Source organism: Nothoprocta perdicaria, unplaced genomic scaffold, assembly GCF_003342845.1.
Source record: "Nothoprocta perdicaria isolate Ctin4 unplaced genomic scaffold, notPer1 scaffold_139, whole genome shotgun sequence".
In the NCBI taxonomy this organism is placed as follows: domain Eukaryota; kingdom Metazoa; phylum Chordata; class Aves; order Tinamiformes; family Tinamidae; genus Nothoprocta; species Nothoprocta perdicaria.
In genome coordinates this window covers 857,913-871,889 of record NW_020454527.1, presented here as the reverse complement: position 1 = coordinate 871,889, position 13,977 = coordinate 857,913, and the positions used below count along the sequence as shown (strand labels likewise).

The 13,977-nt window shown below is 41.0% G+C and overlaps 1 protein-coding gene across 3 annotated transcripts in view; it reads left to right on the top strand.

Annotated features, from left to right (window-relative positions):
* Window positions 1-13,977, top strand: part of DAAM2 (dishevelled associated activator of morphogenesis 2) — a 188,676-nt gene that overhangs the window by 150,453 nt on the left and 24,246 nt on the right. For 2 of the 3 annotated variants that reach the window (XM_026034035.1, XM_026034034.1), the window contains 2 exons: window positions 4,288-4,394; window positions 12,986-13,070. In XM_026034035.1, coding sequence (XP_025889820.1) covers window positions 4,288-4,394; window positions 12,986-13,070 — 192 coding nt within the window. Of the gene's footprint in view, window positions 1-697; window positions 731-4,287; window positions 4,395-12,985; window positions 13,071-13,977 lie in introns of all 3 variants that reach the window. The other variant, XM_026034036.1, reaches the window with a different exon arrangement.

The window sequence follows — 13,977 nt, the reverse complement described above, 5'->3', positions numbered from 1 at the left end:
TTTTTTTTTTTTGTGGCTATGAGGGAAAGCAAAATTATCCCGCGTTACAGAATGCTGGACCAAAAGTTCTCACACTTGTCTTTTGACTTTGCTACAATCTGACTGTATAATATTGACCTTTTGATTCAGTGATGTGATTTTTCCTGTAGTATGGAATATGATATGAAATAATTGATGTCTATCATCCAGTCATGCTGTGAGACTTATTTAATGGTTACTGAATACTTTTGAGATACTTGGCTAACAGTCATTCAACAGTAAAATGTGCTATTAAAGCAAATTGTTCATATTAATGGTAAACAGTGCCTGTGCATCAGGAGAGGAGAACTGACCCTCAAATTTTAACCTTGGCAATTCTTTCAGTAAGGCTCTGGACTAGATTTATAAAGGTTTTAAGCATCATCTTAATCAGTATTTTAAGACAGAAGGGATGTATGATTTGGAGACTGATTTGTTTTCATTTCAGAAAGAAAGAGATCTAGAACTCTAATTTCCCAACAYCTGCTGGCTTAAAATATACAAAGAAATGCTGAAATGCCTTTAAACCATCTGGTCCAGTATTAGCTGCTAAGCATTTTATTCTTTTAGAATACAGCATGTTTCTAAATTCGGCTGCCTTGTTGAACTTTGGTATCTTTTTCTCTGACTGACTTTGGCATGTTTCCTTCTTTGTTATTTGCGACTGCTGCCTGCATAGGACCTGCTAACTAACCCCTCCTCCTGCAARCAGGTGAGTATCCATGTCTGCCTCCTGAGCCCCTTGCAGTGTGGGGAGGATGAATCCCTTACCATGCCGCTCTGGTGCTATGAGCTCACCTCGTGCCAGCATTTCATATGCCCAGCCATGTCTGCTTTTTGGGTGGGGAAGGTGGTAAAAGAATGATCCCCTTAGTTGTATTAGCTCTGTTAGTTGTATTAGCTCTGTGATAGGAAGGAGCAATTCCCATTCTTGCAGTTAGCTGCTTGTTTCTAATTTCTGCTGGCRTCTTTGTAGTCCCCTTTTGATGATCCTGAGCAAAAAGACCAGAAACAATGTGGATATGGAATTCTCCTTAACTATACCAATAGTCCTTTTGTTGTAGTGYTGTAGTGCACTACACTCATTCCTTCATTCGCACTGTTCCCATCTGTGATGCCTCTGCTTCAGACAGGATTGAAGTCCCCAGATTTGTTCACTGGCCAGAAACTTCCTGATAAAGAAAAACTTTCTTGTGTCTAAGGTTGGGAAGAAGGATTTGTGTCAGTTARAAAGGAAAAGGTTTAGACTGGAGGGAAGTCTACTTCATTTAGGACTGTCAAAACCCTTAGAAAACTCAGTGAAAGACTGAGGTGGTGTTTCAATGAAGTAGAGAAATCAGACTGCCTATGCATCTTCAACTGGCTGCCTCTCACTTTATTCATCATGGGAGACACTTTTGGGAAGAACAAGGCTCTTGAAAGAGGATTGTTCAGGTGTCAACACAAGTGTCTTTGGTGGGTTTGGAAAATGTGGAAAACAGCAGTCCTCACTATGACTGTGCAGGGAACTGTGCTTGAAACCTCTGGTCAGAACCTCTGTCACTGGGGAAAGCTACATGGCCCTRGGCCATTTACTGGTTTTCATCTTGACAAGGCAGACCATGAAACAAGTCTGTGTAGAAGAAATAGTTCCCTAAAGTATTGATAATTGCTGGAACTTAGTGTGCTACAGCGATACCAGATTATATGTTCTGCAGATCACCAAAACCAAACTGTATTTGAAACAGAGCTGCAATATATGGAACATGTTCCACATCTTTAGTCATCCCAACAAAGGATGCTTTTTGATGTTTTTTGAATTTGTAATTAATATCTGAAATCTTCTCTTTGAAGAACAAAACAAAAGATTGTCCTACATTAAAAGTTGATAAAAAATATGGAGGAGGACTTAAGGACTTTGTCTGCTAGGCTGAAAACAGATCCAACTATTCTTAATTTGTGTGCTTGGCCTTTGTGACAAAAACTGATCATTACTGCCCCCTCACTCCTTTTTTTCTATGTTTAAGAAAATGCAGATAGTCTGCATACAATCTGTCTTCCTTCAACTAAAGGTGCAGTCACCTGAGGCCTCACCTGCTTTTGCTTCTATGCAACCCAAAGTATCTATAAATATCTCTCTCCTCATWATGAGTAAAAGAGAGTATACTTCTAGATTGGACCAGCCCAGCTATAACCAAGGGGTGGGCTATGTCTGAATAGTTCAAGGATTCATCTATATGGAAGTTAGAGGGTTGGGATTGCTGTGTGTGTGTTTAGGAAGATCACCTGAACACAAACCCAGAGCACAGTGAACACCTTGAACAATTGTGGGGTTTTTTTGTTGTTGTTTATTTTTTTTTTGCTTTGGCTGAGTACTAGTAATGTTTAACAGGTGTGCTTGTCTGCAAGTTTTAGCTAGTGAGGTGCAGGAAAGCTTACAATYCAGAAGCAAAGCACAGACAAACGAAAAATGTTTTTGCTCCATAGCTATTTATCTTCCTGTTCCTCTTCCATTCTTCCGGCAAATAGAGGAAACTCTGGAAAACTCTGACATTCTGCATGTCAGATATGATGTCTTGGGAATACACTGCTTTCCATCTTTATTAGTTATTATTTCATAACTCGTAAACTTGCCAAATGCCCCTATATTCCTACCATGACCTTCCACCTTGGAAACTCTTATTTGACGTAACCAGTAGCATTACAATCTTTTTCTATCAGAAAAATGTGTTTGAGTGCATCCAGCATTACCATAGTGTATGTATGCATATGTGTCTTCAGCTAGTCAGCTGTACTTGTTTGTAAGTGATGCTCAGTTTTGGCGGTGGGCCACTGCAGCACATTTTGCATGGCTGCATAAATCCTTTGTATACCCRAGAAGAGCATAGGCTCATTGTAAGGGAATGTACCAAGAAATTAAATGAGAAATAACAGGATGAATCTCTGTGACTTACTTATAACTGTCAAATATAATAATGTAAAAATCTATTGAAATGGATGAATCAGGAGAGTAGTAAACCCTTCAAAAACTTTGTATTAGCAATTAATAAGTTAAATCAGAAGCTGATTTACATAAGGMCTGAACTGCAGAGCTTTGGGTGCTGAAAGTGAACTCTGGAAGTACAACCATATGCTGTGGTATGTCTTGTATGTCTTAAYCCATTTCCATTGGCTGCTCTTAGAGATAGGATACTGGGGTAGATGGACCAAAAGCTCTTAAGTCCCGAGAAAGATGTCTCATGGTTAATTTGATGGATGCATTCAAAGCTAGATTATATTAATTATGCTAAAATCTCTAGATATGACAACATGGATATCATGGATGCATTCTGAAGTTGTTCCAGACGCAACTAGCTGGGAAAACACTATCCTGTTACCAGTAGAGAAATGGGAAATAGAAATAGAGATCTATTTTCTGGGATTACCACCTTGTGTCATCATGTCTGTTTTGCTTTAGGGAAAGGTTGAAAGATACTCAAAGTATGTACAGAAAGCCAATCTGTGGAAGTGCAGCAAGACCTATGACTCTGGTGTGTAGGCAGGGCAAGGAGACTGAAGCTCCTGGATGGTGCGAGCAGATCCGCAGTTAGTTTCTGTTCATGTGCTCAGCCGAATTCTTCTTTCCAGAGTTTTTCCAGGTGATGAGTTTGACAGTTGGAACTTACAGACCCCTTTGACAAAGAATTACTTCTCTCTGATTAATGGTAATAATTTGCCTTCAGGAGAGGAGGCTAGCTCAGATGTAGCTTACTAAATGGTCAAATCTGCATGTGGTTGGATGAATGTCATCCTGCCCTACTATTTAGCTCTTTCATATGATGTAGATTGGACTGGTCTGTGTACCAGTGACAGCCTTACAAGGTGATGGAAGGCTCTTTCATTGCTGGTCTGCAGCCTTTCAAAAATGCCATGTAACCTGCCACGTAGGAGGCATTTTCTAAGCAATGTCCTGAGAGATCGGTGGGCTCTATCATAACATGGTTTTCCTGTCATGCTATTTTTAGACTCATGTAACTGCTAGTGAGGTGAGTCCAATAGATCAGAATCAGAGCTAGTATTTGCAATCCAAGATGATCTTACAGGAGATAATGAATGGCTTTGGTTTGTCTAGTAATACAGGATCTGCCTATGTCTTTCTGTCTTCCTCGTCTTCTATTCTATGTGGGTGGGTTTTCCTATAAAGTTGGGATGGCTTTTTTTTCCATTTCACACAGTATATTGGTGTTGGGTGAGTAGATAAGGAAAAACATGATACTGATTGTTTTCCCCCCACTTTTGAATTATATGCAGAAAGAGATGGGTTCAACAGAAGACCTTTACCTCTCCACACGAAAGGTGAAAGAGCTCTCTGTGATTGATGGCCGGAGGGCCCAGAATTGTGTCATTCTCCTTTCCAAGTAAGTGTGCGAAGCCTTAGCTCACAGTGTATGCTGTGGTTAATGTAAAGGCAAGACTTAAGCATATGAACATGTTCGTTTTCTCACCTAGATCTGCTGGTAACACCTGTGCAGAGTTTCAGAGATACCTCTCTTGCTGTATCATAAAAGCACCCTACCTCTGTGAAGTGTTAGCTCAGTCAGTATACACATGTTTTGTACATTAAAAATACAGACATAAAAGCTAGGAAGTATTTAAAGACTTTCATGATCAAAAACCTATCAGTACTTATAAGCAGATGAAAGCAGCTAGTTGGCAGTGCTGCCACTTCCTTCTAAGTGATGTGTTCCCCCCATGCTCTGTGTGTGTCATATGGCTCTGTTCTGTCTGTTTTTCTAAGTGTTCCTCTGATCATGTCCCTAGGATAGCTCATTGCTGAGAGTAGAGTTGATCTTTGGCATTTCTGACTGTGGCAAATGTTAGAGATACTGAAGAATTACATCTTACATTTATAAGTTTTGGAAGCCAGAAGATGCATTGGCATGCTCCTGCGTGTGTCTTCAGATGCTGTGACATCAGGGTCCTCTGCATGATTTTCATGCCTTTCTACCAACATGAGGACTGTGCTGGATGTGTGTCACAGTACAGCAGATCTGCCCAGATACTTCCACCCAGATTTGCTAGATCTGCCATCTGTGCTGGCCTTTCCTGCCAGGGCTAGTGAGAAGCACTGGGAAAGTTGTGGCAGCGCTGAGCAAGAAAACTGTTTCATTGATCAGCAGAAAATGCAGGCTCATATGGATATGATTGCTTGTGTGCCTAAGCAAGCTAATGGTTAAAAGCAAAGCTGCAACCAGACCACCAGGACYGGAATGAGTTCTTTCCATTGCTTAGTGAAACCCATGGAGGCTCTCATTATGCTACTTATGTGGCATTAGCCTGAATGTCAACAGGACCCCCTGCACCATCTAAGCCAGCTATAGGGGAAGGTTTACATTTCTGTCTCTGCAGTAGTTGCCTATTGCGTGTCTTTGCTGGTGTTGGCAGCTGACTGCAGGCTGGGGCACAGGGAGGGGGGAGGTATAGGGACAACAGGATTTTCATGCTGTTTGACAGACCTGCTGAAGTGTGTCTGAGGTTCGGATTAACTCATGTAAGCACATGCAACAGTTCCTAGAGTGACAAAGTAATGTGTGTGGGTGGTTGGGCTGAGAAGGATCCAGGGAGGTGGCCCTTGTCTTGGGATGATACTAAATGTTTATTTTTAAATGCTTTCTATCGCCAAAACAAGAGCAGTGTGGGCAGCAGCAGTGCATGTCTTTCTGCTGTTCACCTCTTCTGCCCTGCAAGGCTGGCTTATTCTTACTTCAGAGGAATCTTCTTTAAAAGGGGAGAGGGAGAGGGAAAGGAAGAAACTCTGTGCTTYGTGTTCCCTTCTGCTGCCCTTAGCAAAGTGGCCTTGAAGCATAAATCTTCCACTACAGCGTGTACAGGATGTGCTCACTGCAGGTGTGCTGCCAGGCCAGCCCACCTCAACTTGCTAGTGAAGACCAGAGATGAAACTAGAGATGAAAAATTGTTTTATGACTGTCAGCTACTCTAGCAAGAGATATCCCCATCTTACTGTTAGCAGATCTAGYGTGAATGATGAATGGTTTTTGGAGACTGAGCTCACTGTCCCTAAGGAGCACACGGGTTTGTATGGTGCCCTGTTGACTTTACTGTGCTATGCTATGGGAAATGCCTGTCRCAAGGGCCGTCACTGGCTTAGATCCTTAACATTTGGATTGAACAGCATTAAGGCCCAGGATGTCAGGAAAGTCTTATAGCTTCACCTAGAATTGATATTCCTCCCCAGACCTATGCTTATAGGCCACTATAAGAGCAAAACTCTTGGGAACTCAAATGCACCTTCTAAATTCATGCCTTTTTCTGATCATTGTGTTTTTATAGATCTATCATTAAAACTAGCAACTGAGGAATTGGCTGAAGATGATAATTGAAAGGATTTTATGACCCCTTTGCAGTTTTTTCATAACTCTGCTTCTTCCTTCTTGACATTTGTTTTCTTTCCTGAGGAGAAGAAACTGAGCCAAGTGATCCCTGGCTGCTGCCATGCCCCTGCTGCTCGTACAGTGCACCTTGCACATGTATRCATGTGGGTGTGCACACATGCAGTGAGAAGAGATATAAAAATGGTGACAAACAAAGAGAATTTGCACAATCCTCAACTGCAGCCCCATCTCTCAGGTTGCCATGTGATCTGCCAACAGCTGTTTCCAATTGACTCTTACTGTGCTTATATCCCTGTAGTTTATTCCCCCTTTGTTTACACTAAACTGTCGTGTCCTTTAAAGTAAAATAGCTGCATGGGTTGGGTTTTCTTTCCCTCCACTACTCAAATGTTTTTGTTTTACTAACACTGTGTTAGAAGGGGTCAGGCAGAGCTCRTATTTCATATGGTCCAACAAGCCAAAATCTAGCTAGAGTAAGAAATAGATCCCTTTCTCTTTCACAGAGAGACCAGAGCATGGTGGACTGAAAAGAAATGAAAACACAGTTGTTAGATGATTTTTGCTGATACTTAACAGATTTGTAAGCCTTCATCCCTATTCTCATCTCTCTTTTCATGAAAGCTCTCTTTTTCAGCTACTTGATAGCCGCATCTCTTTGTTTTCCTGCAGTGGGAATATGTARTTGTCCCTATGTTATGGAGTCTGATGGATCCAAAAGCCACCTGTGTCCTATAGCCCAACTGTAAGAGGTTCAAGTGGGCTTTAGCTCAGTTTATCTCGCAGTATCTCCAGCAGGCCGTATTTTGACAAGCACATGGAACCATCTCTCTGTGGTCAGTCCAGACTTCCACCACTCTTGAGTTTGGCTTTCTTAATGGTGTTTCCRACATGCACTTATTTTTGTCACATTGGAAAATTGCTACCCCTCGTGATTTTCCTGATGTCTTCAGTTTCCAGCAAGAGAGAGATTTACTGTCCAACTTATGTGGTCTGGAAGAGCCTTTCCAGATCCATGTGCTTCCCTGCTTTCACCTCTCAGCTGGAAATTTCTCTGATCTCTCTCACCAGTATGGCTTGTATCTTGGTCCATTAGTAAAGTAATGGGTAGTATTTTTGTTGTACAATATGTTTACACTAGCTTATGCCCAAGACATGTATTTCCTGTTGCCTTGCTCTGTGAATTACTGTGGAGAGGTTATGTCCCTGAGAAGCAGGCTGAACAAACATTTGTGTCACTTTCTTGAGCAAATTACTTTGTTAAGATCCTGGCAAAACCATTATGTCAGAATTGTTCTGAGATGTGTTTGCTACTGCTGTGGCCCAGCTGGTCAGTCGTAATCCTCTGAAGACCCTGGAAGTGAGTACTGGCAAAATGTCATATATACAATACTAGCAGAAGGTAGAAACTGACTGCTCAAGAAGAGTTTTAAATGTGAATATGACTGTAGTTAGACACTGAGAATCAGGCTCAGCAGGCATCTTCATTGATGTTTGTAACTTAGGGCATCTGTCCATAAGGAAAACAGGAGTAGTGCAGCATTTTCAAATAGATGCTAATGTTTTCTCACATAGCTCTACCTCCTTGGTGCTTCTACAGTGTTTCAGTCCAGACATCTAGGGTACAAGCTACTCAGCCAATACCATTCTCACTATGTTTTTACTGTTTGCTCCCCCTCTAAATTAAGGCCCATTATAAAATAAAGTCTTTAACTGCTATTCAGATTATAATAAACCCCAAGTTTAAATTGAACATATTAGCCAGTGGCATCCTGTCTTTGATCAGAACTGGCAATTTGTAGATGGGGGTTGAGTCCTGTCTACAACAAAGAACAAACCACTGTCTCACCAGCTTGGAGCTGTAGTTTGTGGGGGCCCCAATATTGTTTCTGCTTTGCTCTGCTTGCTTTGGGAAGTTAGCCATTCTCAAGTTCTCATTGATGGGAAAGTGTGAGCTTTTCAATGTAGAATAGCTTGATGACTTGTAGGCTGTCTCTGAAGAAGGAAAAGAAAGAAAGATCCTGTTTCTTTATGCTTTTAGCGTAATACCTTCATAATGAAGTGCTGAAAAGGCAATGATGTGGTGGGTTCCCCCCCCCAGCATGTTGATGTACTGGGTCTAGACAAGACATACCTGGCAAAATATTACAGCTCTGTTTTATCAAAAGGTTAGGACATCATCTCTCTTCTCCACTGACAAGATAAGCAACTGAGATAAGACGATATGAAGAGAGTGGCTGTGTTTTTGTCTTCGCAGTTAGACCAGGCTTGACATTCCTGAACACTTTTGAGAGTCGAGAGAGTTTCCTGCCTTTATGGGGCAGCAACAGTGTATGTTCCTAAAATGTAGTTATTTAACGTCTGCCTGCAGCTTGGCAGTTATTCTACGGAACTTTAGGAGAGCTCAGGAATKAGAGAAGGTTTATGTCCAGTTGCTGAGTATGGGAGTAAATTGGCTAGGGGCCTGTGAAGATGGAGAAATCTGCAGTCAATAAAAAAAAGATTTGAATGAGCCCATGGAAACTGGCCTTAGGGTGAAGTTAAGTGTGGATGAGAAGTGTGTGCGTGTGCACGCATGCGTCTGTGTGTGTGGGCATGCACATATGTGAGGGGAGGGAGAGGACTGTTTTCCTCATGCTCTTTCTCCGAACAGTCCGTGTCTTGCACTGCCACAGCTTCTCCTTCTAGCATCTTTTGGAAATGTTTGAAAAGGAGAGTAGTCTCRAAAGATGATAATTATTTCCTTTCTCCAAAGTAAAAGGAAGAAGAGGAATCTGATTCCTTTGGTTAGAGAGATTAATGGAGCTATGATTGCATTCAGGGTTCTCTGGTAGCACACAGCCACTCTTCTTTCTTGAAAGCTAAGCAAGATCCAGGGAACAAGTCCATGAAGTGACTCACTTCTTCTGTTACAAAAGGAGATCGTCAATGAGTGATGAGTTCTCTGGGTTGATCCATAAGGGAAGAATAAAGTGGGGGGAGGTTGCTATGACTTAAGTCGATGGCCATCTTTAAGGAGAAAAACTGGGTGAGTGCTGGATGTGTGCAGAGGAAGCTGATGCAAAACTGCAACATGTCTCCCAGGCATTTTCAGAGTCAGGTTGCTGGCTTCCTCCCTCCAAGAGCACGAAACAATAAARCACTTGATGTCTATGAGTGAAGCTGATGTTAAATCAACTGAGGTGTCCTGTGGAGATTAGTGATGAATTACTCTGCAGAGTCAATAGAGATTATTTATGAAGCCAGAGGGAATAGGGAGAGGCAGGCTAAGTACCCTATCAGAAATTATTTGGTAGTTGTTGAGCTTCAACATTGCTTAAAGATGACTCAAGATGTTGGGCTTCTGTAGACTGGTAACAGATGTATGAGTAAGGGGAGAAGGAGGGAGTATTTTCAGTAAGATCTTTTTTTCTTTCCATATGACCAGTGTCAGGCTACTGCTACAAWAAAACCTCTACTGTCGATATCTGTGCTATGAATGAATGTACCGCAGCTGAGGAAAGGGCACTGTGTCTGGTCACATTTACTTCCTGAGTTCTGATGCGCTAGGACCCRTAATTTGAAGAACTGTGAAGCAGAGAGTACAGCTTGAATGTACTCTCTGGATCCACATACTTTGTAAGAAAGTCAATGCAGACTTTCTAGTGGATACTGAGATTAAACTTCTGTAGTGTCAATTTTGGGGCCATAATTCCACTTGAATTTGCTGTCTGTCTCATACTAGCTTTAGGCTCTGAGAGATGCTTCTATTCAGTTCTAAATGGAAAGATTTTGCCCATCTGCTTTAGTTTCTTCTTTAATCAGTTCACCTGTTTCGGTTTAAAAATAGCACATCTGTTTCACATTACCACTGGCCATCTTTAAAATCTACTGCATGCTGGGCAGGAGTTTTGAAAGCACAGTAAAAATCACTTGATTAACAATTCTTTGGCCATCCCTTCAGCCAGGTTTTAACTAGGAAGATCCCTGTTTTGTACTGTCGATGCTTACAGCTCATGAAACACAGCCTGCCCCAGTAGAGGAACAAACTGGCTTTAGAGGAGTGAGCTTGATTTGCTGTAAATCATTTTGTACTCAGAACTGAATGGGTAAGAGTCTAGGATGCACACCTGCAGGCACCACGGCCACATGGCAGGCGTGTAAGTGACTGAGTTAAACTGCTTCCCTGTGCGGGGCTGGCAAGTTACGTGTTTCTCTCTTCTGTGGGCTGAGCCTTTCCAAATAGATGTTTTTCGGCTGATGGCAGGGCACAGGCTCATCCAAGAAATCAAAATGTTTGTATAACTATCTGTCCTCTGGACTCTCGATTATTTTTGAACAGAATATGTTTCCAAGTGTGTTTAGTGCTGATGAATTACGCCAGCCAGAGGACTTTGGCAGTCTGAGGTCCTCAGGCTCCTGCAGAGAGTAGCGACATCGGCAACAATGTGAGCTACCCCTTCTGTCCTGTTCACATACCTCAAATATGTCAATTTGGTTCTGCTCACTGCTCCCCTGCTCTGGATCACCAACACACACACAGTAACTTGCACTGTCTGAAGTCAGTATAGTGGTTGTTTGAATTGTATGTATGGAAAAACGTGGAGTGCAGCCTAATATTTTTATCTTTAATGAAAGCAGCAATAGCAGGAAAAAAAAAATGGTGTTCATGGGTTCTGGTGTTCATGGGTTGGCTCAGTTTGTCTCCTCTGACAGGCTATAGCTCCTATATCACTATACATATTCCGTATGTGGAGGCTGGATTTGGGAAAATGTAAAGGTACAGTCTAAAGGGAATTAAAAAGCCCTAACAGTTGCAAAACTGCAGGCACCAAATTGTCTGGGCATCGGTATCTGTGTCTACTAGAAGTGAGGCCCACACCCACTAAAATGTTTCTTAGTTGTCATGTGGTTATAAGGTTTGAACGGTTCAAGGTCACACAAACATGGTCTTGACAGTTCATGCTTACTAAAGGTAGAAGTGAGAMTGCAGAGCTCTACATAGAAGCCCATGAACTGAGTTTTGTTGTACTGAGCTTGAATCAAACTGATGACCTCAAGGAAAAGATTTCCAGTTTTGCATTACAAAGCTTCTGATCTTTCCATCTCACTCAAACATGGCTTATTATGTAGCTTCTATGGAAATTCAGTAGTCTTAGCTCAGCTGGTATCAGTCAGCTCTCCTTGTCAAAAGCAGACAAGATGACAAGCTAGCAGCAGAGTAACTGCAATTAGTTAAAAGGTGTAATATTTGAAAACTTTTGAATGTCTGCTGATTCATACTTTAGTTTCCAGCTGTTAGCTATATTGGGCAATAATAGAATGTTTTAAGTTTCTCAGATTTAGTAATATTTCCTGTCTGTAAAAATAAAGCTCTTTTGCTTTTACGTAGTTCCAAAAATGTGATTCTATCCAAATGGCAATCGCAACGTGAAATTTCAACATGGAATTTCTTAGCACTGCAGGCAAAAACTTTCTGGCTCATGCATCAGCCTGTCTCTCATTTGTATTTGCATTTTCCCTTTCTGCTGTTAATTAATTATATTGATTGTAGAAAGTCCATGGAGACTGAAGACTTCACTCTGCAAATATTTCTTTTTGTACTTYTCTGCTTCAGTCCCGGAATTAGGGTTTTCTTGTGGATGGCCCTTTTATTACGGTTCGTTCAGTCCTCCACTCCTCTGTGAGCATGATTAATGAGGGTGTCATGGGCTGAGGAGGAGGAAGGTGGAATTTGTCCCTCACGTACTTATTCACTAACACCTGCACTGAGAACCAGCAAGTTCATTTCAGCTAATCTATCAAACAGCCTCTGTATGATAAGAATTTTTTATTGCTCTGGTTTATCTTGGGTTTCTAGTGGTGAACTCATTCTTTTTTTGTCATTGTTTTCCTGCTTTATAGTAATTGATTACCCCACTCATTACATATTGCCATGGAACATGCACAAAGAGAAGAGAGAATATAATATTAATAGTTCTGATAATAAGAACTTATTTTCAGTGCGTGGCAGGACTAAGACGCCACGCTAATCAAGATGCTAATTTGAAGCAAGCCATTCGCTTCTTGAATATATCCATGCTGTCAGTTCCTTATTGGTCTCTGAGTACTGATAGAATGAACTTACCAAGCACAGTCAAAAAACCTCTTTTCTCAGATTCCAGATGAAAGGATTGGTGCCATTGCTAATTATCTTTGGGGATCCTGTAATATTCACCATCAGAGATGTAAATTRTATCCACAGTCACTAAAAATCCATATAGATTTGAGGGGTTCAAGCAGCAGTGAAAGAACTTCAGGAGRAAGATATATAATATAAGGGAAGTTGAGCCATCTATCACTTTTGATCTGTGAGGAGCTGATCACTGCTACGGACCATCTAGTTTTACAAGTATGCTTGATTAGTTGAAGAAAACAAAAATTATGATCTAGAAAATCTCTGCCTTGGAACTGATTAGATCATCTTGCTGAGTACTCTAGAACAGCAGCATCATAGTRGAGCTTCCTATGGCTCTTTCACATCTCTTTTTTTTAGTACAGCTTCTCAGGTCTTCTGTTGTCTGAATTATCAAAGTCACTTAATCGTTGTACTAATGGACCAATATTGATACTGTTGAAAGGCTGAAGCTGTCTAATGAAGAAATCAGACAGGCCATCTTGAAGATGGATGAACAAGAAGACCTGGCCAAAGACATGCTTGAGCAGGTAAGAACGAATGCAGGCAGCTCTACCTCAGAAATATTTTTTCCACCAAAAGCAGGTAGATGTCTGTACTTACTGTGCTAGTGTGTCTGTAGATCTGAACATGGCCCTGTCATGTCAGGGGAGCTGTGCGGTGACCCAAGAGAAAACTATTTTTCCCTGTGTTTCCCTGTGTGTCCCCTCCCTCATATAATTCTGTCTGTATCTGGTTGAATTTGATCCCTAGGGCTTTTGGGTTTCATAGCACTGTACCTTTCCTGATGCAAAATATGCATGGTTATTATTGGTACAATTTTTTCTTTCATGTCCTTTCTTTTTGTAACTGTCCCATAACTTTCTCACCTCTCTTTTATAATGCTAATTTTTTTATTTTATTTTATTTTTGTTTTAAATCTTCCTTGCTCTTCCTGTGCAGTATTTCATTGGGAAATATTCATGAACCAAGCAGTGTGGGTCACTGGTTCTGATTAAAGCAGGAAGAAGATTGGGACTTTTATTCTGACTAGATTGTTTAGAATAGGAGACAGAGAACTGTTTTCTGCAGTTAATTTACTGTGTAGCATGGGGAAGAGGAAGCAATTAAATCACTATTGTCCAATTTCTGGCATTTATTAGAGAGTAAAAGGTGATCCTTTTAGCACAGGTATCTTGGGTAGAATTCCTTAGAAATAGGCATAAGAATTATCATACCCTGACAAATCTGATTAATTTTGTATGTGCAGTCATACTATTAAACATGCACAAAAAGCTTTTTTTTWAAAAAAAAAAAAAGTACTGATATTCACGTTAGCTGAATACCTATAACTGCTCCAGAAGTCTCTGAAAGTGTCTAATATTCCACACCTTTGATTATCACATTTTTGGGGTGTAGGATGAAATATTGAAGTAGTGGTGAGAAGCAGACAAAGTG